The 27,453-nt window shown below is 46.4% G+C and overlaps 1 protein-coding gene across 1 annotated transcript; it reads right to left on the reverse strand.

The window, feature by feature from the left end:
• Positions 1–532: 532 nt before the first annotated feature.
• LOC144933901 (glycine receptor subunit alpha-2-like) lies at positions 533–26,925 on the reverse strand. The gene is made up of 9 exons (XM_078859233.1): positions 26,876–26,925; positions 23,590–23,684; positions 20,144–20,211; positions 17,924–18,153; positions 15,895–15,977; positions 15,180–15,317; positions 7,046–7,260; positions 1,894–2,049; positions 533–676 (listed from the first exon to the last, which is right to left on the reverse strand). The coding sequence occupies exons 1-9, from the start codon at positions 26,923–26,925 to the stop codon at positions 533–535; spliced, it is 1,179 nt and encodes a 392-aa protein (XP_078715359.1).
• Positions 26,926–27,453: the final 528 nt, after the last annotated feature.

A 27,453-nucleotide genomic window follows, 5' to 3' on the forward strand; every position in this document is an offset into this window, starting at 1 on the left:
AAGCTATCTGCTCAACGTTTATTCTATTTTAATAGATAAGTTATGTTTCCAATGCCCCATCTCCACCATGCGTTCTCTTCCCTCCCCCCCTTATTCACCGTGCTTGACGTCATTTCTTTGGTATGTAACGTTATTGTGTGGTCAGGCCAATGGAGCGTAACAAGTCACACGGGAAACATCAACATCAGCCATGTCGGAGTACCTGCATGGAGATATGTGGAGGCAAGGCTGGGTGAGTGGGGGAGTGTTGTTCCCATCGATCATTTTGTTACCACAAACGACGAATGAATGCGTTCATGTTTATGTCATATACATTCAGCCTTAACTGAGTTTTCATAACGTAAAAAACCCAGTGGAAGATGAAATGACCACTTACAGGTGCTAATACCCCCCAACATTTAATTTTATCTTTTTGGTTTAATGGTATTATTTTTTAAAAACATCAGCGATTCACCAGTAACATATGAAACATGCAAGTGCTCTCAAGATTTTCTTGGAAGCTTAGTGATAAGCAAGGTTGGATATGTCTTCTCTAGCGGAACTTGAGCACCACTTTGTAGAAGACCCAATAGAAAATGTTGAGAATGAGGAAGGTGGTAGGGAACACAATGCGGGAGATGCGGTCAATGGTCTGTGCTTGTGTGACGAACGTGTTCTTCAGCTCTTGCTCATCCGGCTAAAGAAGGTGAGGTGGGTAAGGCAGAGGCGTAAAGTTACTGTTTTCGTGCAGCCAGAAAAGCTAAATAATTGGGCATGATTTAACAACTTTGATTCTCTATTTATCTCTATGGAAAACTAACAGTGGTTCTTATGGGGAATAACCCCACCATAGCAATGTGAACTTTCCACCACTGGCTCAAGCTCATCAACAAACATGTCGTGCTTGAGTTGGGAGACATGCGCTGAATCTGTAAGATATTTGACTCTTTTCCTGACTCGTATTCCACAACGAAATTAATTCAATGTCTGTAGACTTTAAATAAATATACATTCAGCTTCACGAACACGTGCATACTCAGTCCAATAAAGATTTTGGATATGGTTGTGGGCATCGAGTAAAACCGAGTTGACTAAGAGAGGCTGCCGCTCTGGCAAAAAAACATGGGAATTAACATCACAATTTCATCACTTCAACAAGAACTTCGCCAAAATATCAAGTGACACCTTAAAGGAAGTGCAGCAAGCAAGGAAAAACCAGTGCAAATGGCAATGGGTTATTTGAGTAGATGAGAGGCAATCCAGCAGGATGGAGGCAAGGGTTGGTGGGTCATGCAGATTTATGAAACTCCCAGGCCTGTAGGCTATTGGGGAACAAAACATTTCAATACAGCAAATATACAGCAACTGGATTCATGGCTTCACAACCCATCGGTATGGAACGTGGAGCATTATCCTCGAACTGTAGTGGGGTTTCTTCAAGTACACTGGTTTCCTCCCACAGGTATATGACGCCTTGAAATAAAATAAAAATATGGTCAAACACCCCAATATCCTTTTGAAATAAAATATTTACACTCAGTAAGGCTTATCTGGAAAAGAGAAAGAACATTTTGAATATATTTGTATTACCCAGGATTGATTCACTGAGTCTCAAGACAATTTTTTCAGGAGGATTCTGCCAAGTTTTTGTACTTGGGGGTGATGTGGCTATATGAAATCCCAAATGAGTTATTTGCAGGTATTTTTTTAAAAACATATTCGGTCATTACCAATAAAATTGTGTTTTTTGTTTCTTACAATGGGAGGAAATTGGAGAACCCAGAGGATACCCATACAGAACAGGATGGAAACATTAACTCCACAAAGAAAGGTTCCCGAGTCTGGAATTAAACACGGGAACTTATTGGTGTGAGGCACAAATGCCATGCCGCCGGTCAAAAATGATATACAAACCATTTCCTTTGAGCCGTCCGATTTCTTCTTCAGCTCCTTCATAGCCCGCTTGTTCTGTCGCGCCATCACATTGACAGCTGCAAATTCCAGTAGTGCGGCAAATGCGAATACCTGGCACATCCCCATCCACACATCTATCGCTTTGATGTAGGAGACCTGAAAACAAAGCACAAAGACAACGACTCATGTTATGAATACTGGAAGTGGGGGGGACAACGACTCATATTATGGGGACAACGACTCATGTTATGAATACTGGAAGTGGGGCGCCACGGTGTCGAGATGTAAACTACCTCGCCTGGTAAACAGGAGTTCATCGGTTTGATCCCGACCCTGACGCCTGTAAATTTTGAGTTTGCATGTTCTCCTCGTGGTCGTGTGGATTTTTCTCTGCCTTCTCCGGTTTTTATCCTCCACATTTAGAAACATGCGTTTAGAGTATTTGGCTGCTATAAATTTCCACATGGTAAGCCACTTCATTGAGCTATCATTTGTAACCAGGTCACTTCTGAAAAAAGAGCTATATAGCTCAGTGGGCCTTACCAGGTAAAATTAAAATTAAGTGGGCCATTATTAAGCCATGGATGGTAGATGACAATGTTGTGGCCAACACCTTACTTGACCACTTTCTTTGTGGGTAATTGGCCTGGGGAACGTTGGAATTGAAGTTCACAGACCACACCTTGATTCCCACAATGTAGATTGTGAAAGGTGGTCCAGATGTCTTATGACCCCAATTAATGGAACCCGAATTTTTTTCCTGTGCATATTCATTTTTGTTTTAAATAAATCTATATTTAAAAAAAGTAAAGTTTTAGAGAATTAAATTGGTGTCACTAGACATCTGGACCATCCTTTAAATTAGCAATTCCTTGTCATTCACCTTAGCTTAGCTATAGCGAGTAAGAAAATCAACACTTGAGCTTATTCAAAATCAGCACCACAGAGACAACGGTGACCAGACATGATACTGACCACACGACCTCGTATGGCATGCGAGGAGCTGTTCTGCAATCCGCTTTATGGATTGCACAATCTGTAAAGCTGTGACCCCAACCGTTGGGAGAGAACCACCTGAGGACCCAATCAAAACCATCACCTTGCCATACATAGCAGGGGTCACCAAAAAGATTTCCAAAAGCATGAGCAAACACAAGATCCAGGTTCTATTCAACACAGGACATAAAATTCGTGATCTTATCCCATCTGTAAAGGATGTGATCCCTGACATGCAACACCCCGGTGTCTACAAACTAAGTTGTGTCTGCGGCAGTAGTTACATTGGAGAAACCAAGCGACATGTCTCAAGACCGTGTTCGTGAACACAAGGCGGATCTGAAACATGGTAGGACCAATACCTCTGCCATGGCTGATCATTGTTTTAATGCTGTGGGCACGCATGAAATTGATTTCTCCAAGACGAAGGCACTCTGCAAACCCACTGGCTATCAACAAAGATTTGTTCATGAAGCCATCCAGATATTTCAACACAGACACAATTTCAACCGAGGAGATGGGTACAAACTGAGCAATCATTGGAAGGATGTTATTAACCAGGTAAAGTCATAACCGGCTGTGATGATTTCATCCTACCTGCCGGTGTTAACAGTTATTTCCGACTCTCTGAGTTATATTACCTTGTTAAATGTCTTTACTTTAACAGACTAAATGTCTCACTAACATAGCCGCTGCTTCCATTATTCTTCAATGTGGCAATGGCTCTCGTTGTTTAATAGGCTGAATGTGTCTCATTAACACAGCCACTGCTGCGGGAGTCATCTCACATTGACATGCTAATCTATAGCAATACAATGGCTTCTTCAGCACCGTAGTCGTGGGGTTACATTAACAGATTGACATGCTACTCTCTAGCAATACAATGGGCGAGGTATATTACTTGTAAATTCCATCTCTAGCCCCGCCCACTTACCCTTGGGTTGTGCCCATCTCAAACCTATATAACCTCTTGCTGCAGTAGTTCTCTCGCTATATTTCTCCTGCCTCAGCAGGTCGCCTGCTGTATTTTTTTCACCTGAAGACGATTGCTTGTGTTTTTTCTATCGACGTGACTTTACCGAAAGACCCAAAGAGTAACTCGTAGAAGGTTGACACAGTGGAAACACTTGTGCCTCCCAACAAAAATCTCCAAGGTTTAAATCCAGATTCAAGCACTTCTCTGTGTGGAGTTGGTATATTCTCTCTGCATGAGTTTCCTCTGGGTACTCTGGTTAAAATTACATAACTGATATTGGCTAAACATCCCAATGCTGAAAATGTACGTGTAAATTATTACATTTGTATTACACAACAGCAACATCGCCTTCTACCGCGAAAACCCGGAAGGAGCCTCCTGAAAAAGAGTTTAGATTCAGTGAGGCTTTCTTGGGTAAACAAGCATAATAGTAAAATAGGGCTTTTTGTGACTGAATGCCACCAGGAATTTAGATTTAAAGCTTTCGTGACTGCAGGGATTCATCTACTTGGTTCTTTCGGTAAAGTCACGTAGAAGGGAAATAATAAAATAATAAAAATAAAACATAATAAAATAATTCTCACGACGTTTCGGCCACAACGCAAGCAGCCGTCCTCAGGTGAAGAACAGGTCTGTCGGAAAGACAGTGTCTGACGCATTCAGCGTCTGACGCATTCAGACGCTGTCTTTCCGACAGACCTGTTCTTCACCTGAGGACGGCTGCTTGCGTTGTGGCCGAAACGTCGTGAGAATTATTTTATTATGTTTTATTTTTATTATTTTATTATTTCCCTTCTACGTGACTTTACCGAAAGAACCAAGAAGATGCCACCAGGAAGTTATGACACTGCCATTAAATGCCTTCAAATATGATGTTCACTTACAAAAATTCAGAACTTTCATTTTTTACAAAAATGAAGATCCCATTTAATGAAAGAGTAAACGTATGATCTCAACACTTGAATTTGTTCTTGTAGACATCTCAATATTGATTGCCTCTCCAAGCTTTCAGACCAATACAGTAATCCCTCACTCTAGAAACATTATTATATTCACAGTCATAACATAGTCTCGATCCAGGCTATCCAAAAAAGACAAGAAGCCGGTTACATTGTTGTTGTATATTCACTTCAGAAATCTTCCCATGCTGGACGAGACTGATACGGACCCTATAAAATAACACCCATGAGGATCACAGCACGCTAATGCAGCTGCTCGAATTTAGTGTTTTCAGACACATTGCACACACCGCTCTTTATTGTAATTTGATGAAACAATTGTACTAATTTTGCAACACCTGCAGCTTTAGTCGCACCTGGCCTTTTCCGGGTGTCAAGTTCTTGCACGTGGGTCTTTAGCGCGGCCCGGGTCAACAATGAATACATACGGAGCGATTGCCATATTTGTTCAGACATGAGCCAGCGCTATGACTGTGTGTTTACCTGCACATGTATCATATATCTCGCTGACGATGTGTATTCAGCAACACAACGCCAATTGTCCAACACCGTTTAGAGCCCCTCGATCTGACGATTACCTCGCAACGACAATTACGCTTCACTTCAGCGTGTCACTACCGCAAGCCTGTTGAGAGTCAGTGTCTCGACATTTGACATTTGTATTGTTAATTTCTTCAAATTTGTATACATGTAGGTATAGCCTATTAGAAGTGTGTGTGTGTATATATTTCCTGTATGTGCAGTAGTTTAGAGGTTAGCCCGCTGCGCTACGAAACCGGTGACGGCCACCACCAGTGAGGATTTTCTGAACCGGTCCTGGGCCTCCCCTAGGGGGACTCAGCCTCAAATAAGTCCCTGGTGCGATGTGTAAACATTTCCACTGGGGAGACAAAGGCGGCTGGGCGTGGTGCTGGCCACCCACCTCCTTGTGTACTGTGCTGGCCTTCATAGGTGCTCGCTAACAGCACTTGTCCCAACAGTCTGTTAAGGCTATGAGGGGGATCTTTGCCTTTGTCATGTCCTGTATATACAGTATATGAGAAGTAGTGGTAGAGGTCATGTTTCATTGTCTGTCCACGGCTAACACACTAGTTGGCATCATAACCTCTCTGTGAACAAAATACATCAGCACTGGGGATACAAAGATGGTCGAGTGTGGTGCTGGTCTTAATAGGTACTTGCTAACAGCACTTTACCCTAACAGTCTATAAGCGTATATATATAGGGGGTCTCATTATGTGTCTCTGTGCATCATTGGGTGCGTTATTATTCATCGCAGACTGCTCGTACTCATGCGAATGGGAGCCAATCATTTTCACCCTGGCACACTTCCCTTGGTTGCTTTCAGCTCTTACTATGCCTCAGCAACCACCGACATACAAGAAAGTTAGTTATATCACGGACTTCATGAATATAAGTATGAATGTGTAATCCTGTCCATTATTATTTCGATTCAATGACCGGGCTGTTTCTTAATTTAAAAAAAAAACGCCCTGGGACAATAAATACAAAACGCTGCTATTCTAGATGCTGAATGTCCGTGCGCTGCAGCAGTGCCCATGAGTTTGTGTGCAAAGTGAATTTGTGACGTGGGTATGCTTGCAGCACAATGAGTGTAGGTATAATAAGCAAACCTGTCAACCCCTTATCAGTGCTTACCTTATTACAGACCAATTCAGAACTTATTGGTCACCCCGTGCCTTTATAAATCTCAACGTCCATCGTACAAAGTCCCATCACAAGGGAGAAACACAAATAAATAGACCAAAACAATGTTGCCCATATTGAAACGGCTGTATGCTCTATGGACCTGAAGACTAAATTTCCCTGTACAAGAATACGGGAAAACTGTATGGGTTGACAGGTATGATTTCCAGTGACATAATATGCCTCTGTATAGTCATCTATAAATGTTCTAGCAGAGAACGACCATTAACTAGATAGGAAACTGCCATATAGTCATTTACATGGTGTTCCACAAAGTCAAATCCAAATACTACAGTCCTTGATTGGCTGGGCTGAGGCAATGGCACTAGTTTACATGATGAGGCCTTTACTTCAAGAGGACATTCAAAATTGAGGCTAAACCTGAAAATCAACCACCTTAGGGGCACAGTGCTCATTACATTGATATACACATTTGCTATGTAAGTCATTAAACCTCCTTAACAGACGTGGGGTTTGCTCTAAATGCACAGGGGACAGAGAGAGCACCACCCACCTTGGGCAGTTGTGCGTTGGCAGCTGAGCTCTGTGTGGTAATCGTGAGGATGGTGGTGATGCCCAGCCCAGCTCTCGCTGGCGCGGCGCTCATGTCGATCCAGAAGGAGAACCAGGAGATTATGACGAGCAGCATGCTGGGGATGTAGATCTGGATCAAATTGTAGCCAATGTCACGCGAAAGCGTGATTTCTAGTGAGATGCAGGAAAATGTGCCTGAAGAAAATGGAGACATGAAAGTTACAATATATCATTCTCACTTCCTGGGCTTTTATTCCAACTTCCTGTATCTTGTTCTGATGATGTTTTGAGTATCTTTAAGTTAAACTGCAAGACACGCTAAGTCTGGACCGGTTTTGACACACACTATCTCATGAGACAAGTCAGACTTGCTTGAATCAACTACCAATATTACAGACCCTCTCTTGATGGTATGTTGTCCTATAGTTTGATGCAAAATTGCACAGCTACTGTTTACATAACTCAAATAATCAAACATTTTGCCAGATCATTGTGGTCTCACCCAAAAATAAATTACGAATCATATGACATTTACCTACAATATAAAAGAGAAATCAGGAAATTATTGTCATGCGTATGTCCGAATATGGTTGTGAGGTTATTTTTATTGTATATAAAAAACATGGTAGATAATACAGGTCAGTAAATTTTCCTCTTCTATTTTATAAAAAGTACAATGTTGCTTATCTTTTTCTTACAGATGTATTTGTAGTCCACCAGACTTTTATCATATTCCCGTGATATATAAAACAGCGGCACTTGGATGTGTAATGCGGGCGTAAGCGACCTTCCGGATGTGACGTCACGGAGAGGTGGAGTTATGTGACGTGGGAGAAAGGTTCGGGTCCTTAAGGGGAGAAACCGGAAGGAGACGGGAGAGAGTGGGAGACTGAGCAAGGGTGAGGCCACGCAGGGCGAAACCAGGGAGGGGTGGCACCGTCGGCCAGCGGTGACCAACCCCGGGAGCAGCCAGCGAGGCTGCGGGAGGAGACAGCAGTGGGGCTGCTGGAGAGGGAGAGCGGTGGAGGAGCTGCAGCGAGTACAGTCAGGGAGGCTGTGTATGGGAGACAGCAGCGAGGCTGCTAGGAGCTACGGGAGCGACAGGGAAACAGCCGCGAGGCTGTCCGAGGCTACGGGAGCGACACGAGGAGGAGCTGCAGCGAGTACAGCCAGGGAGGCTGTGTGAGAGTAACAGCAGCGAGGCTGCTAAGAGGCTACGGGAGCGACAGAGACCAACAGCGGGGCTGTTAGTGGTGACGGGTGTAACAACAGCGTCGGCACCGTGTGGAAGGTCTCAAAGGAGGACAGCCGTGTGGGAGACAGCAAACGAACCGAATAAAGGACACCAAGCCAGATATCGTAGTCGAGTCTTTTATTACATTGGTGTCAGAAGTGCAACGGCATGTCGAAACAAGTAAGAAAGAAAATTATTCCGGCGCCAGCATCGGCTTCTTCGTCCGACGACGACGACCTCCCTCCAACCATGGATTCTGCTGGGGTGGTGGAGGAGAGCCCTGCTGAAGCGAGCACGGGGACTGGAGTTGAAGATGTCGCCGCGGTGGCGGGCCCGCCAACATCATCGGACGCTGATCCACGATGGCAGCAGATGGCGGAGCAACTGGAGACTCTCAAGGTCGTCCTGGCGCAGTTGAGTCATCTCGTCACGCCAAGGACGGCGACGGAGAGAGCAGAGAGTGCTCCACAGGCTGCCACATTGTCTTCGCTTCCGACGCCATCAGCCACGCGGCACGAAGCCGCCATCTTGCGCGCTCCGCGGCGGGAAACCGCCATCTTGACCACGCCGCGGTTCGACGCCATTTTGAACTTACCACCGGAGGAACCATCAAAGGAGGACGGAGTAAAGATAAGTCGGAGTCGCCATCTTACCACAGTCAAGGAATTCGCCATCGGGGGCGATTGGAGCGCTTTTGCCTGCAGATTCTTGGCGGCGGTCCGTTCTGCGAGGTGGACCGATGCTGAGGCCTTCTCTTCTGGAGGACGAATCAGTTAGATTTTTTCGTTCCATAACCGCCGAAAAGAAGAAGACATTACGTGGAGTTTTTAAAGAAATGGCCGACACCTACGAGCCACCTGACGATGCGCATCGGCGATTTGCTCAACGACAACGAGCGCCCGAGGAATCGCCCGTTGCATATAGGGGTGCGGTGCTGGAGTTGGCTATGGCCGCATATCCAGAGACGACACCTGACCTGCTCGAGCCTCTCATCTTGGGTAAGATGCTCGAGCTGTCTCGGGATCTTGGGATTCCCATGCCTGTGTGTGGGCATGAGAAGCTCACTTCCCGGGCGGCAGCAAAATGTCTGGATGCACAGTTCAACCTCCGACGGTGGAAACAAGTCGCGGCGTGGACGGGGGGGCCCGTCGCAGAGGGTGGCGCTCTGGGTTGGGACCCTACGAAGGCGGTCTACGTGCCGGATGGGGGGGGCCCTCAGGAGCTGACGGCCGCCTCCGGTCCATGGTCGGGACGCGGTGGGCCGGGCCCGCGCGCTGCACCACCGGTACGGGGCCGGCGGGATGCAAGGCCTGCGCTTCGGCGCAACGACGTCGACTGCTTCCGCTGCGGGCGGAGGGGCCACTACGCAAAGGACTGCTGGGCCCGCATCCCGGGTCCGCCGCAGCAGGAGGCCTCATCAACGGACAAGCCGACCAAGAAACAGGCAAGTCGGCACGCACCAGACACCCGGCAAGGCTTTGCACCTCACCCATCACCTTCGTTGTGCGATCCAAATGTTGTTGTTAAAGAGAGGCCATCGACGGGGCCTTGTGGCTTGGTGATGCAGTGGCGCAAATTGGCACGGAGGGTCGTCGCGGCCGCTACGGGTTCGTCCACTGTACCGGGGTCTATACAAGGGGTGGACGTGCGCATTTTGGTCGATTCCGGGGCGTCCGCGACTATTATTTCGGATGTCATTTTCCATCTGTTGGGCATCCCACCCGGGGCCGTGCGTCCGGTTTACGGGTCGTGCGTCGCTGCGAACGGGGGTAGCATGGGCATCGTGGGCCAGGTGGACGCTAAAATATCTATCGGGGATGTGTCGGCCTCGGGCATTGTGTTGATTTCAAGATCCTTGGCAGTTCCTTGTTTATTGGGCACTGATTTCCTGGCTAAGATGCCTATTTTGATCAAAATTAATGAGAATTCTATTGAACTGCCGGGTGGCCGTCAAATCTCGTTTCTGCCGTCGCCCTGGGGGCGACCTGCTTCAGCCGCACAAGTGCAGGCGCTGTCTGTGGCATCTGTTGACATCCCACCTGGCTCACAGATGCTTATTCCCTTGCGGTATCGGAAGCCCCTGCCTGATCGGCTAGGAGCGGTTGGGGTCTTGTTGTCACCGTCAGCCTCGATAACGGCCGGGTTGGCGCTGGTTGGGGCACAGACCATCGTCCGGCCGGATCAATTACCGTTTTTACAGGTGCTCAATGCGGGTGCTGAAAACGTCTGTGTCCCGGCTGGTACGGTTGTGGCACATGCCACTACGGCATTTACGGCTCAGGATTGTTCGCATAGCCAGGGGGTGGTTGCTGGTGTTTCCGAGCCTGTGGCTTCGGATAATCGCTGGATTGCTAACTTATGTGACGGAAATTCTTCCCTGTCCGTGGATCAACGTGGTGCGCTTCACAAATTGTTATTGACGTAGTCGGATGTGTTCAGCTCCAATGATTTGGATTTGGGACGCACCTCGTTGCTTTACCATCATATTGATACAGGCGACGCTGCCCCTATTCGGTTGAATTCGCACCGAATGAGTCCCGCCGAGCGAGAACACGTTCGGGGGGCAGTGGAAGATATGTTGGCTGCGGACATTATATCGCCATCTAACAGCCCATGGGGCGCGCCTGTGGTTTTGGTCAAGAAAAAGGATGGCAAATTGCGATTTTGTGTTGATTTTCGCAAATTGAATAAGATATCGGTGGCAGATGCGTATCCCCTGCCGGGTATGGACGACTCCCTCGATGCATTGTCGGGGGCTAAGTTCTTTTCTACACTGGACCTCTCTTCGGGATTTTGGCAGCTTCCCCTTGATGGGCCCTCACGGGAGAAAACCGCATTCCGTACGCCGCAGGGGTTATTTCAACTCAACTGCCTTCCGATGGGGCTGAATGCGGCCCCTGCCACATTTCAAAGGCTGATGGAGCTCGTTTTGACGGGGTTGCAGTGGGAGACATGTCTCATATATTTGGACGATATTATTGTCTTCAGCCGCACATTTGATGAACATTTAAGGCGGCTGGAGACGGTGTTCACGAGGATGCCCTCCGCGAATTTGAAATTCAAACCAAAGAAATGTCACCTACTGCAACGGTCCGTCTGTTATTTGGGGCACATCGTGAGTGCTGAGGGGGTGTCCACGGACCCGGAAAAAATGGCGTGCGTCCGGGATTGGCCAACTCCGGCCACCGTGGGGGATGTACGTCGGTTTTTGGGATTTGCCTCGTATTATCGAAGATTTGTGCCGAATTTTGCGACGATCGCGAGGCCCTTGCACCTCCTTACGGGTAAGGGACGTAAGTTTGCGTGGGGACCGCCGGAAGAGGCGGCCTTTCAGAGTCTGCGCGATCTGTTGGCTACGGCCCCAACATTGGATTATCCCGATTTCGATCACCCATTCATTCTTGATACGGACGCGAGTGACACAGGTATTGGCGCGGTATTATCTCAGTCTAAAGGGGGCGTAGAGCGCGTCGTGGCATATGGTAGCCGGGTCTTGTCTCCCGCGGAAACCCGCTACTGTGTCACTCGCAGGGAACTCCTGGCCGTTGTTTTTTTCCTACGTCAGTTTCGACCGTACCTTTACGGTCGTTCCTTCATCGTGCGTACGGATCATGCGGCCTTGCAATATGCTCTTAAAATGGATCAGCCATCCGGCCAGTTGGCGCGTTGGCTGGACACGCTGCAGGAATTTTCCTTCCAAATTCACCATCGGAAGGGGGTGCGCCATGCGAACGCAGACGCACTTTCCAGATTGCCGCAGCACTCCCCTTGCAAATGTGCGTCGGGGACGCATAGATGTACGCCCAGTCTATCCCCCCCTCAGCCGCTGGCGTTAGCTGTCGAGAAGTCGGATGCTCCGATGGAACCGGGCCCGACTGACGGGGTTTTGAATCTGCCGCGGTCTGTTTGGATTCGGGAGCAGATGATGGATGAGTCGTTATTGTCCTTGCGGAAGCGATCTAAGGTGGAGAATGGGAGTCCGGGTACGGATGGGGTACCGGAAACCGCTCTCCGAGATGGTCTGCTCATGTGGAGGGAAGGACTCCAGGAACGCTGGCGTCTGGTTGTGCCAACGTCCCTGCGATACGAGTTAATTAGAACTCTCCATTGTGACACGCTCTTACATCTGGGTGTGCAGAAGACCTTATTGACGTTGCAACGTCATTATTTTTGGCACGGCATGGCGACAGATGTCGTAGGGCACGTCCGCGCGTGCCCTGATTGTGCCCGACGTAAGCCACCTAAACATCCTTATGTGCCGCCTATACAGTCAATTCAGGTGTCTCGGGTTAATGAATTGGTGGCACTGGACATTTTGGGACCTTTCCCACCATCGGCGAGGGGTAATAAATATTTGCTGGTTGGGGTTGAGTACCTCTCCCGTTGGCCGATGGCCTGGCCGTTGCCCGACCAATCGGCCGTGGCCATTACCGACGCCTTTTTGTTCGGGTACGTTATGGACAAGGGTGCGCCTGAGAGACTCCTCACGGACCAGGGCCGAAATTTCTCTTCTAAATTATTGGCGGAAGTGTGCGTGGGCCTTGGGACTAAGAAAGTACGGACATCCCCATACCATCCGCAAACGGATGGTATGGTCGAGCGGCTAAACCGGACATTGTCTGCCATGCTGTGCCATACGGTGAGTGAACAACAATCAGATTGGGACCTGCACATCCCGGGGGTGCTTTCGGCGTACCGGATGACTCCTCATGCGGCTACAGGTTATTCGCCGTTTTACCTTATGTATGGTCGGGAAAACGTGCCGCCGATGGATGTGCAATTGGGAACCGGTGTGAGGGGACCTCGTAAACCACTCCCAGATTACATTCGGGACACTGTTCGCTGGGTCACGGAGGCGCGGGAGAGTGCCCGCGTGGCTACGGCCAAAGCCCAGGCCCGGAACGAGCGGTATGCTCGACGTTCCAAGGGGGAGTGCCCCTGGAAGGTTGGGGACCTGGCCTGGCTCCATTGCCCGCAGGTGCGGCCGGGAACCTCTCCTAAATTTCACAAACCTTGGCAAGGGCCCGTCCGCCTCATTGAGGTTCCCAACCCTCAGTCGGCGCGTGTTCAGATTGGATCTCGCCGCTGGTTTGTTCACACGTCGCGCTTGAAACCATGTTGCTCCCCTACATGATACGTCATCTCCTAATGTTGCCTTGCCGGGGTCTGTTGCTGCCGACTCTCCCCTGCCTGCGTCCATTGATCTTGCAAGAGCGCCTGTCGTGCCTGTTCCAGACAGACCGGCCGTGACGCCGCAGGTGACGAAGGGCCCTGCTCGGAAGGTGCCTGCCAGGACTGCGGGAACTCCGGGCCCTGCGGCCCTTCCGACCCCGCTGCAGGCACATTCGCGGGACACGTCCGGGGCTAATTCTTCAGGGACACGGGACGTTGGTGGACCTCCAACATCGACAGGAGGATTACGCCCTGTCACTCCTCAAACTCCATCACGTTCCCGCTCTGCGGGTGGGCCGCCGACCGTCCGGGACGGGCCGGCGACCCGCACACGTTCTAAATCCCTTACGTTTCGTTGATTGTTATGTTGCATTGTTGTTCTTACTGTTATATTTATTGCCTGCTTCTCGTACGTTCGTTGATTGTTATGTTGTGTTGATTGTTCTTACTGTTATATTGCATGCTTGGTGTCCTTTGGTGTGTCAAGGTCGGTTTCGCCCGCATTACTGTTTGGTATTGTTCAGCCGAGGTCGGCTGGGTTTTTCTCTACGGTGGAGGGTGGTGTAATGCGGGCGTAAGCGACCTTCCGGATGTGACGTCACGGAGAGGTGGAGTTATGTGACGTGGGAGAAAGGTTCGGGTCCTTAAGGGGAGAAACCGGAAGGAGACGGGAGAGAGTGGGAGACTGAGCAAGGGTGAGGCCACGCAGGGCGAAACCAGGGAGGGGTGGCACCGTCGGCCAGCGGTGACCAACCCCGGGAGCAGCCAGCGAGGCTGCGGGAGGAGACAGCAGTGGGGCTGCTGGAGAGGGAGAGCGGTGGAGGAGCTGCAGCGAGTACAGCCAGGGAGGCTGTGTATGGGAGACAGCAGCGAGGCTGCTAGGAGCTACGGGAGCGACAGGGAAACAGCCGCGAGGCTGTCCGAGGCTACGGGAGCGACACGAGGAGGAGCTGCAGCGAGTACAGCCAGGGAGGCTGTGTGAGAGTAACAGCAGCGAGGCTGCTAAGAGGCTACGGGAGCGACAGAGACCAACAGCGGGGCTGTTAGTGGTGACGGGTGTAACAACAGCGTCGGCACCGTGTGGAAGGTCTCAAAGGAGGACAGCCGTGTGGGAGACAGCAAACGAACCGAATAAAGGACACCAAGCCAGATATCGTGGTCGAGTCTTTTATTACAGATGTAAAGCTCTTGCTACCTTGAATGAAGCCAGCTGAACTGATAACAAACGAGTAAGCATGGCGAAACTTAATTTGGAGCTTTTGAGAACTTTGAGAGAGGAAGCATGGCCTTTGTAAACGAAGTATGCTTACTACATAAAAACCAACAAAGAATTGTAAACCTTGCGCTCTATCTTATTAATCGTATTTCGCATGTTGAATTTTCCTACAATTGTGATTTTTTTCTTCTACTTTTAACAAAAATTTGACTCGTCAAAAAATCTGAAAACTTCATCATTAATACTTCCCTATAATGGGAACATGGTTATTTGTTTAGGTTGTGTCACCACTGTCACTATAGTTCCTTGTTTTGTTTATTAAACATTCAAACATGTTCATTATCGGTCAACTGATAACCAGCAACCAATGTCTTGGATTTTTCTTTGCCTTGTCCGGTGGAAGGCAAAATAAGCCGGCGAGTCTTTACTTGCAAACATGTTTGTGCGCGAGCCGGGTTCGAGGGGTTGAGTGAAGTGTCTTGAACTACCCACCAGTCCCATACGTCTGCGTGCAGTCGCCGAGCTTTCCGTCTTCGTACACCGTGAAGGTGGTGACGATGCGACTCGTGTTGAACACGATCGGGTTGGTGTCATTCCACCGTAAAATCACGTCGTGCGTTGTGTATCCATCTGCATGGAGTTATGATTGGGATAGGATAGTGTGCAAGTGTGCGTGGGATCAGTGTTTTTGGCAGAAAAAAAATCCTTGTGAAAAGTAAAGAAAAGAAACACGTTTGTGCAGGCCATTCCTGTAAATTGCACGAACATTTAATACAATTCATGAAAAGATAGGAAAATAATCCATTATGTAACATTTTAATTACAGGATTGGGTTAAACCCCTTTTTACATCGTGTCACTTTACCAAGTTATTGGAGAGACTAAGAGCTACCTTATACAAACAAATCCAGAATATCTAAAATGCTACCTATGGAGATTGAAACTATTGTCGCAGAGTGTGTTCTAAATAAATGTTTGGAGTTTTAAAATACAAATAGTTTCACGTGTTTCATCTCAAATTTGAGCCTTTCTTCCAAATTATCATGACATATACCACTGATAGTGCAATAACAAATGTCAAAATGCCTATTTAGGCGGTACATATAAATAGGGTATACGTACACACGTGTCTCTGGTGGCGCTAAACGTACACAATCTGTTGATGCGAGCACACTGCAGCTGGTGGCCAGTTCTCGTGGAATACTCACAGCTCTCCAGGTTCATGTGGCACTTCTGCGAATCCATGGGGTAGTCATTCAGTGCCATTGCGCACTCAAGTGACATCGTCAACCTGAAATGGCGCACCGGTTATTGCACATCGCTCATCTTTGTTGTTTTGAGTCTCCGTGCAGAGGGGGTCTGTAATGTTAAACGTATTAACTCAATTCTATCAAGCATAACATTTGGTCAACAGATCTGATACATTCCACGAATTCACAACAGTAGCCTTTTATTAGGTTGCTTGCCTTATTGCTGCTGCTTATTGGTCATGGCACTTATATTATTCCTAGATATTGCATTTGAATTACGATGTTTTACAATTGTTATAATTAATATTGTAATTTAGATTGTGCAGTAGTAGTTTCTGCATCAATAATATTGTGCGTGATATTACTACGAGCAATAATTATACGAGTAAGCCACATTGAATTACTGCATGCTAAGGGCATGGTTAGCATGCCCTTAGCATGCCCTTTAAGACCAATATTGTAGATCTTAATAAGTATTGTTTATATTAATTTATTATGACGCTTGTTCACTCACGAGGTGTCTCAACACTTTCTTTCAAGAGGTCTCTGTCGAGTTTTTGCAGGAGGGAGAAAATATTGCAATGCTCATTACCAAATTAAGTCATTTGCGGGTAGTTATTTTGGCATTGGGATGTTTGGGCAAATAGCAGATACATTGTATGTTCTTGGAGCTTTCTTTCTATGATCGGAGGAAACCGAGAACCCCGAAGTAAACTCATGCAGAGCAGAAGGAAAGCATAAAATCTCCAGAAAGAACCCGAGCCGAGAATCAAACCCAGGATATTCTTGCTGCGAGACACAAGTGTTACCATCACTGTGCCACCTGCCGCCTTAAATGAATACAACTTTAGTCGAAAGTGTTGTTGCTATTATGAAAGTAACGTCTTTATAACTGGCCAAAATTTATCAAAGAACTGCAAAAAACTAAAGCGCCAATTTACAATAGTATTGGAACTAATTTCTAGGATAAATAACTATCATTGACGGCACCTAAATATCTAATGTCATCGGTTAATGAAACAAAAGAAAGTTTTGGTATCACAAATAAAATAAAAAATCTACCGCATCGCCATGATTACTGCCTTACAACATCGTTATTCGCAATGATATATCCACTGCTGGCTGTAGGTCTTCCCATAGCGTTCCATGCCGCAATTCGTCTTGCTCTTGGGCATGAGCTATTGTATCCTGCAAATTGGTAGAATACGAGTGAATACCGCCACCACCAACCCAGCCCCGTTTGGCAGAGCCGTTATCCGTGCCCTGTTGTCTCATTGCGGCCCTCGGACACTGATTCCCGAGCGCGTCAGCACTCACGTGATACTCACTTCCAAGGAAAAACGCGTGATGAAAAACTTTACAGAATCCATGGACACGCAATATATATTTTAAACGTCTTCCTTGTTTCAATGCAAGGTTTTAAAATAACTAGTATTACAATACTTGAATAAATTCATTTAGAATGCAATTGAAGGACGGAAAAAGAGTACGTACTTTTAAGTATCATGTTTCTTCGTGTTTTTATCTATTATTCCAAACGCCGGGACTTAATAATAATAATGATTATTTGGTTTTTGATACAGCTCATCTCAAACATTTGAAAGGGCACCCCCAGTGGCAGCGGTTCCTTTATGGGCACAAGGCGACCCGTAACCTGGTCTACAAACGGGCATTAGTCTGCCAGTAGGGGGCGATGATTGCTGTGTAATCCCAGTTGAGTAATTTTCGGCAATTTATGAATCTGGCAAATTTGGAAACTGACGACAGCACAAAATGGCTTACTCTTGCAAATAGTGTCACGGGACCTTTAACGTCTGCTTTGAAGCAGACGGCACGTACTTTAATTACACCCGCAGTATTGATCCAGGTCGGCGTGTTAGATTCAAACCGTGACATCTGCAACAAACGACGAACGCGATATCCGCTGGGCACGTCCCCGCCCATGGAGCCGTCATGAGCGGTGAAGGTTGTGGCGAACTGGATGCACCTCATGGTGTAGAAGACGTCCCCGTTGCTGAAGAGACGCAGCATCTTGTTGTCCGCTATGATTGCGTGTGCGCTCGCCGTCTTCTCGTTTTCAAAGAAGAGGCAGGGCTTCCAGATGCTGTCGATGTAGTTGTTGCCGAGGTCATACGAATTGTTAGAAGTAGAGGTAAAAAGCGACTGCAAACGATTGTCGTTCCACCTCATCTGCAGGATTATGGACGTCTGGTAGTCCTGGGGAGTAAAGGAGAGGAATAAGAGTAAGGCGATCTGACAACATCACTAGCAACAATAATAAACGAAATACTTATCTGTTAAGCACAATGCATCATCATCAACTGCGTAATTTAAGAATGATTACGTAGATGATGGCCTTCTGTTCACATGCAGATTTTCATTGTAATAAAAAAGATGTATGGTGCTTTTCGTTCACAGAGACAATGTGGAGAAAATTGGTCCATTCGACTGAAATCCCACCATAATTTTATTCCTGGTTGCGTTATCTGAGTATGGATGCCCGAGGAGATCTATTTTCACGAGCCTGCATCAGCCAACACACACGAGATTGGTCGGGCGTCGCCTCGTCTTTCGTGTCAGCCTAGTTTGATGTTTATTAACCTTAAAGGCTGATACAACATAAAACGCAAAGATCTCTTTAGCGCTGCTTATGTAATTAAACGTAATCGTCCACTCTCGATGATCAAGAAGATCTCAGGAGGAGGCAGGAAGAACCATAGATAAGCAGAAAGGCAGCCACACGATAAACCGCCGCCAACAATTGCTCAAGCTCTGCATTCCTCTAAATATGAAGCTGTTATATGCCAACTAATGCGTTCTCAGACGTAGGAGTAAACCAACGCGTGCGAGGGGTGGGGGTGACATTATATCACATAGAGACTAAATAGATGGTGGAGTCCAAATTTTTGTTGTACTGCCTTCTCCTGCCAAGCCAGGATATGGCATCTCAATGCCCACGGGAAGGGAGTTTCGCAACATTTATTTGATGCACCATCTCTCGCCTCCACAGTGCTCCATTACAGGCCACATGCGTAGCCTCCACCGCCTGGTTGTGATGTAAAATGTGTGTATGCCATTTTAAACTGCGAACACTCCCATGATGTACGGTGTAAATAGTCGCTCACGAATCCCAAATGGCAGAATCAGGCCATTGTCGCTGACAGGCAATCCATCCCAACGTAAACCAAGAACTGCCATCGTAAAGTGTACGAAAGTCGCGGCTGTTCTTGTCTTGTGCCGTGTCCCGAGGTGTCCCGGCACGAGTTTTAAGTTTTGTTAATGCAGAAAAAAGTATTCAACATTTCATAACTCTGCTTCTTCCCCCCCCCGCCCCAACAACGAAGAAGCGGGAGATAATACAATATTTCACATTATCATGGTAAATGTAAACAATATAAATTAAATCATGATTCATTTTTGAAAGCTATTGTCAAGCGTGCCATATAGAAGCAGCACTCTTGCGATGTCACTCGACAGTCATCATCAGCATATTGTGGATAACACGAAATTTTTAAAAGTGATTGCCATTGGCAGTGGTGCATAACCACATTTAACAAAAAACCCGCAACAAACTTGTCAATACCACTGCCCTGAAGGGTATGTATATATATAAAACATAGGTTAGTTTTTGGGTCGTTTCTTCATTAAATATATCTTTAGTCAAAGCGCCACCTATTATAAACGGGGCAAAGCAATTACCCACGTGACAACTTCATTTGCTTGGCTTTGCCGGGTAGTTGAGGGTTATAAAAAAAACAAAGAACATACCTACACGATATAAACCAAAAATAAACGAATTATAAATCATGTTGTCCGTGAAAGCATATGTATACAACTAACGGAGCAGTCTTCTTGACGATAGTGTTGAATCTTCGTTGTCGCTCGTGCGTAAACGGATAAGTGAGATGAGCGGTGGACTCTGTGCTTGAGGGACAATGCTAGTTTCCGCAAAACTGAAAACCTATCATCCGACTGTTACTACGCTCCCACGTGTATTCTGCCCAACTTCACATCAACCCACAATGACTGGTGTGGTGTAGTTGAGTCAAGCAGTCTCCCCACAAAGCGGACGACGTGAAAGAAATGGCCTTCATCGAAGCAGTGATGAATTGATAAAACGGATGCACGTGTGCATGGTAAAAAGGCGTGACAATCGCAAGAGATTCGCGGAATTAGGTTGAAGCGGCTGATGATGTTGAGGTCTCACCATCGAAGTCTCCTGGACGGGTCCAAAGCGCTTGATGATCATGCTGCAATTTACGACAACAGGCTCTCCTGTAATAACCAAAACATGCCAGAGCACATACGAGTAAATACTAGGATTGGCCTGTTGACATTGCTTGGAAAGTGGTATGTTATCCTGATTCGCTGTAAAAGGGTTTTTTTGTCGCAGTGAAGAAGGTTTATAAAGTACAACACAATTTGACGGTATCCAGATGTTAACGTTTATTATATTTAGATGTTTATAAATTAATAAATGGAGAGGAAATGTATGGTACATTTTTTTTTTATATTGCATATGCTTATATATGTAATGAGTTGTAACATCACTACCATGTGGGTCTAATCTAGATTTGAAGTTTTCGTGACTGCAGGGATCCATACTCTTTGGTTCTTTTGGTAAAAGTCACGTAGGTAGAAAATAAATTAAATCACGACGTTTCGGGAGCAACGCAAGCGTCCGTCATCAGGTGGGACAACTACAGCAAGAATCAATTGCTGAAGTGGCTGCTGTAACAAGAGGCTATATAGGTAAGATAGGAGGGAGGAGCAAGGGGGGGGAGATAGAGAGGGGGGGGATAGGGAGAGGGGAGTGCTGCGAAAACGTTTAGAGGACGAGCAGACAAAATGCCGGGGGGGGGGGTGAGGGAAGTTGGCGGGGCTGGGAGTGGGGAGCTGAAACAACAGGAGATGCGGAAATGAAGGTAACACCATAAAGCAATTAAGGTTTTATTTCTAGATTTGAAGCTTTCGTGACTGCAAGGATTCATATTCTTAGGTTTTTCGGTAAAGTCACGTAGGTAAAAAATTAAAATTAATAGCTGTATCAAGTAAGAGGATACAGCTATCGTGCTGTGACGGTTCCACCTGAAGATGGAAGCTTGTGTTGCTTCCGAAACGTCGTGATTTTTTTTACTTTTATTAATTTTAATTTTTTACCTACGTGACTTTACCGAAAAAACCTAAGAATATGAATACAATTAAGGTTTTACCTGGTTAATAACATCCTTCCAATGATTGCTCAATATGTATCCATCTTCTCTAAACAACCCCCTGAGACGCTGATCAAAACCATCACGTTACCATACATAGCAGGCGTTACCAAAAATATTTCCAAAATCTTAAATAAACACAAGATCCAGGTCCGATTCAGTACAGTCCACAAAATCCGTGATCTAATCCCATCTGTGAAGGATGTCATTCCTGACATACAATATCCTGGAGTCTACAAACTAAGTTGCACCTGTAGTGGGAGTTACATTGGGGAAATGAAACGATATATCTCGGACCGTATTCACGAGCACAAGTCAGATCTGAAACACGGCAGAACTAATACTTCCGCCATAGCTGACCATTGCTATAACGCTGTGGGCTCTCATGATATTGTTTTTTCCGAGACCAAGGTACTCTGCAAACCTTCGGGCTACTATCAAAGGTTTGTTCATGAAGCCATCCAGATATATAAACATAGACATAACTTCAACCGAGAAGATGGATACAAATTGAGCAATCATTGGAAGGATACATATCGATTTAAAGCTTTCGTGACTGCAGGGATTCATCTTCTTGGTTCTTTACCGAAAGAACCAAGAAGACATTGGAAGGATGTTATTAACCAGGTAAAACCTTAACTGCTTTATGGTGTTACCTTCATTTCCACATCTCCTGTTGTTTCAGCTCCCCACTCCCAGCCCCGCCCACTTCCCTCACCCCCCCCCCCCCGGCATTTTGCCTGCTCGTCCTCTCAACGTTTTCGCAGCACTCCCCTCCCCCTACCCCACACCCCCCCTCTCTATCTCTCCCCCCTTGCTCCTCCCCCCTCTCTTACCTATATAGCCTCTTGTTACAGCAGCACTTTTGCCCATTTCAGCAAATGTTTCTTGCTGTGGTTGTCCCACCTAATGACGGACGCTTGTGTTGCACCCGAAACGTCGTCGTGATTTATTTTATTTTAGGCCTTCGTGACTTTACCGAAAGAACAAAAGAGTATGCGTGTGGGTCAACACACGCACATGCATGACATCACTATGTGTGGGAACGTCACTACCGTGTGGCTCTACACACACACGCATGACGTCACTACGTGCGGATGCGGGAGTGACGTCACGGCCAGGTCGGGGGGCCTGGAGGCCGTGGGTCAGTGCCGGAGGGGTTGTGTGAGGCCGTGGCACTCCTGGATTAACCCGACCGGACACGTGACCGGATCAAGGTGGGAGCCGGGGGCCCCAGGGGGACCTTGGAGGCCACGAGGCTAGACGCAGAGTCTTCTCGAGGGTTCTCGAAGGTGGGCGTGGTCGGGGTGTGGCCTGGCCACGCCGAGACACATATAAGCGACCTCCGCACCTGTTGTGGGGCCGCTCGGGTCCGGGATGAAGATGCCTCATGAAGACGCCTCATAAAGAGTGAAGCGAAGCCTCAAGCCAGCGTGGCCAAGCAATAACCCACCTTGCTTGGCCACGCAAGTTGCTATCAGAGTGTCAGTGTTAACGAGTGTTAGCGAGGATAGGTCGGTGGTTACCACCCTATGTGTATTGTTAAGAGTTAACGTTGTGTTAATTAATAAATAGTGTTGCCTTCCCATAACAGTATGTGCGCCTCTCTCGAACCATTCCATATATACCACGCAGATATTCCACCCCCATTGATAACTGAGTGTTTAATATTGTTCAGTATGCCCTTGCCCTATGTACTGTCGTTGTGTTTAAAATACGGTCTAGGTCAGGGGTCAGCAACCAAAATAACAAGTCGTTTTTGTAAAAAAAAAACTTCAATATTTCAAGAGCCACAATGCATTTGAATACCAGACGGTGGTTATTAATAAATAACGTCACGAAACAGTCCTTAAAGAGCTGCATGCGGCATGGGAGCCGTAGGTTGCCGATCCCTGGTCTAGGCCAATGAGTCAAAAATATGTTATTTGATGCTGGTTGTAACTACCAGTGAAACATCGTACCCAATCGTTAAATGTTTGCGGATTGTTCAACATACCGGTGTCCTAAAGTATTAATACATTGGCACGTTTGTTCACGTGAAAACTTTATTTATTGGTTGTTGGGTGAATTAGGGTGTATGTATGAGACACATTGTACTCACGCGATCTGACCTCAACATCAATGATGAACTGCAATTGACTTGATTCATTATCATGATTCATTGTGAAATGTTAATAATCCGTGGTAGTGTTTGTGGGGCAAAGATGCGGTGATCGCTTGGTTTGCGTGAGGAACCTTACTAATTGGCTGTATCGGGTGATGGGTTAACGACACTTTTATTTTTACACGATCGAACCCAAAACAATCTTTCATATGATCACTTGGTTGCATAATAGCCAACTATAAACCAGATGTGGATAGAGGAGAGGTGCCCAATGGTGGTGCAAAATAACGTATGATAGGAAATGTGTGAGAGTGTGCGCATTAGAAGGAGACTTACCATTAATATTGGGCCTCAGTCTTCGCTCATATCCTTTGTCCACGTTCAAGCTGTTCATGGTGAGGAATGTTGCATCAACCAGAGTGATAAGAGGGCTGCATCACACACACACACAAAGGTCATATAACTTCCCCCTTCCCGTTTAGTCGTATGCGCGTTATAAATCGTGTTAATGGGAACCTACTGCTTCACTGTGTACGTATCACGCCTGACCACCTTTGTCTCTCGAGCAATGTTGATTATATACCGCATCAGGTACTCTGTTAAGGCTGAGCCACCTACGATGAAATCCATAAAATGTTGAGATACCACTCGCTACTGATGTGCCGAGTCAGAAATCGAACTCGGCTCCCATGATTCGGAGCGCAATGCGCCAACCACCCGCCCCACACACACACACATCATTTGACACAGGCGTTTTGCTGTGCTCGTGGCAACTTCAACTGTTGGCCATGTCATCAAACGCCATTCTGGCCCCTGAGTAGTGGTTTAGACATCTAATTTTTGAGGAGCTAATGCATTATGAAGGCAATGAAGCCCTTTTATTGCACGTGCAGGCTTTGTAAACAATTACCAAAAAATACTGTATATAATTTGGTGAGTATATGAAAACCGTTTTAGTCCCTTAAATGAAAACGCAGCTCAATTGTTATCGTGAAGATGTATGTATGAATGCAGGTTGAACTTCTTTCGCACCGTACGTAGCCAACCATGCTAATCGGAGGTGCGGGATGGATACCAAGGCTGTCTCGGATTGTCCAACGCGAGTTTCCACCTTTGTCAATATGTACTAAAAAGTAGTAAAAGTTGTGTAACTTTAAAGTTGCTTAACTCTAAATATGAGAATGCATTCGTCAGCTTTAAAATATTACTGCAGCAATTAACGTTGACCTTTACCAAAGTCCAGTGCTTTCTTCCATGGCCCAACTTGAGAAGTTAACACTGCGCCGCACTGGTTATGAATTTTGTTTTACATCAATTATAAAGACATTGTATAATGTAGCGACCACAAAAGGGAGCCGTAAAGTATGGTCGGCCAGGTTTATGATAGTTTCACAGGATGGCCCTCTATCTCGAACAGAGGACAGCTGCTCTTAACTACCTCGCCTGGTATACTGGAGGCCGTGGGTTCGATCCCGTACCTGACGCCTGCTGTATATTTGGAGTTGGGATTTTTCCCCGGATCATCCGGTTTTTCCCTCCACATTTAGAATCAATGTGCGTTCAGATTATTTGGCTGCTATAAATGTTCACATGATAAGCCAATTCGTTGAGCTATCATTTGTGGCCAGGTCGCTCGTGAAAAAGAGAAAAAAAACAGTTTTAGTTTAGTTTTACAATAACCGCCAAACCCCCTCCGATCAACACACGACTCAAGTCCGCCTCTGCATTCTCACTGACGGGGGGGGGCAGCTCTTTCATCTTTATGCCTCGGCTCAATAACACTGGTTCGTCTGGTCGGCTGCCCTCTCCGACCTCCTGTGCTCGTGCGCCTTCGTACCCTGACCCGTACCCTGAGCCACACCTTGCGTTACTGTTCTCTCACTCTCTTTCAGATGTGCTTCTGCGCCGTCTGGAACGCTCTTCCTTCCGATATTAGGAAGCTTACTGGAGCTAAACACTTTTAAATATGAATTGCAAACTAATTTCTTTACAATTGCTTTTTGTGTTCAGTTTGTTGCCCATCCCCCGCACCTCCAATTAGCACGGTTGGTTACATACGGTGCGAAAGAAGTTCAATATATACACCTACAGTGCCATCATAATATACTCCCTGTAATTAGTTCACGGCCAGTTCAAGCCTTGGGCCCCCCCCCCGCCAGTATGGATCTCCGCATGCCTTATGTACCCACTCACCCTACGTGTGCCACCACTCGTTTTGGTCCCTACAATAGCAATTTAATCGAACACAAAATAATGTTATAATGGATATAAACGTTATGGTGCGATATTAGTTCGCACACTAGGCCATGGACCCAGTGCGCCCAGTCGCAATTCACGACCACGGCATAAATGTGAGTGGCTCGTGATATCTTGGATCCTCTTCACCAACTTGCGTTCATCACCCCAGGAAGCCAGAACTCTCACACCGCACCCCTCATCAGCGTGACGAAGTATGGTCAAACAATTCCCATTTTCCAAAACGGAGTAGCATGGAGGTATTTCTCCAACAGTGTGGAAAAGAACAGTAGCCCGCAGTTAGTTAACTGCGTGCTACTGTTTTTCCACACTGTTGAAGACCTCCATGCTACTCGGTGTTGGAAAGTGGGAATTGTTTGCCCATACTTGTTTGACCGTACAGTTAGTATAAAAAATATATATATACTAACTGAATCATTGCACTCAGTAAATGAGATTTACAGAAATAATTATTTAATGACTACATAATAATTTACAATGCGTTGCTTGGTCAAGGCATCGTTAACACCGTGTTAGTCATGGGGGGTTGTTTTACTATTCTTCACAACGCTGGTTAGTGGCAGATGGTTAACAGGGGGCAGGAATCGAACTCAAATCGGCGGTTGCTCAGCACAGTTCGCTTCACTCCCAACACAAGTGTATAACAAAACACATTTAATACACTTTAAGGAAATACATACTCAGGATGAGTTCATACTGGAACAGAGAGTGTATAATCATTGTTCATTTAAAAAAATGAATAACACGTTGAAGGCGATTCCAACCTTTTGAGAAAAGGCAGTGTCACTGGAATGAATGGTGGGAATTAATGGATGTGTGAAGTCATACACAGAATTTAAGCTATGTATTTTGGAGAATTTAGAAAATGTTTAGGTGCTACGCAGTTATTAGAAAGATACTCGTTAGGAGTATCATGAGCACGAATCGAGTGGAGAGTTGTATAAGTGATCAAAATAAAAAAAATCAAGTGACACTTACAAGGGTTTACCAGCAGATGAATCAAGGAATTTACAGAATGAGACGATATTGGAAGATTTGTGCGTTTTGTGAATGTGACCTTGTGTAATGTGACATTCTCAATGTGACATTGTGAAATGTGAAGATATGTGATAAATAATCATGCGCAGTGTAATAAAAACACCAGCATTACAACGCTTGTATATTATATTACGTTGCAATAAATAAGGACCATGGGTGAGCTTTGAGCTGCTGCATCAAGGTGGATGATGACGATTGGATGCTGTTTATGTGCAGTGGGCGAAAGTTCCAGATGAATGGTGCACCTCCAGAGAAACTATCCTGTACTTACAAACAATAAACTGTGATATCACAGCGATATCACGATTGACACAAAACACGTAATTACCAGAATATGAGCCACACTACCACCGCGCTGTGCAGTCCACGGGCAGCCATCAGTCGACGAGGACCGCTGTCAGCAGCAGGAGGACTGGACAGGAGCCTCTGGTCAGTTCACAGCGATGCAGCGATCTGGCACTGAACGAGCTGCGCACACTCGGCGCAGAGATCATATGGAGGCTGCACTTTTATACAAACAGTAGCAGCAGCAGGTGACATGACCACTGGGGCATTGTTGCCACATTCGTGGGCATCACGTTTCACTGTTTGACGTTTGAATGTACGGTGTGCTTGTGCGGAACATCGAGACGGATACATGTGTGCACCTGCGTGTGTGGATGAGTGTGCTCAAAAACAACCCCTCCAGGCTCAGTGACATGTGCACTTTTTTTCGTATGTACAACCTGACCAAGAGGACTCCATTTCAACATCGCTTCAGAAATGTCCTGGCTGCTGTATTTTCAGAATGTTTTGCAAGTGCTTAATACGATGGTTTTGTGGTTCTTGAATGACGTACTTTGAAATAAACGATGGTTTACGACATTAAGTTCAACTAGTTCTGCGGCTAAGATTAATGCTTTGAAA

Source organism: Lampetra fluviatilis, chromosome 1 (assembly GCF_964198595.1).
Source record: "Lampetra fluviatilis chromosome 1, kcLamFluv1.1, whole genome shotgun sequence".
Classification (NCBI taxonomy): domain Eukaryota; kingdom Metazoa; phylum Chordata; class Hyperoartia; order Petromyzontiformes; family Petromyzontidae; genus Lampetra; species Lampetra fluviatilis.

Bases quoted from the DNA above. Each gene is read 5' to 3' on its own strand.
- LOC144933901 (XM_078859233.1), bottom strand. From the start codon at position 26,925: ATGGCTGCCCGTGGACTGCACAGCGCGGTGGTAGTGTGGCTCATATTC. The intron at 23,685-26,875 runs GTAATTACGTGT...TGTGTGATGCAG, and splicing joins GTAGTGTGGCTCATATTCTG to CCCTCTTATCACTCTGGTTG. The intron at 7,261-15,179 runs GTGGGTAGTTCA...CATTTTCTTCAG, and splicing joins CACGCAGACGTATGGGACTG to GCACATTTTCCTGCATCTCA.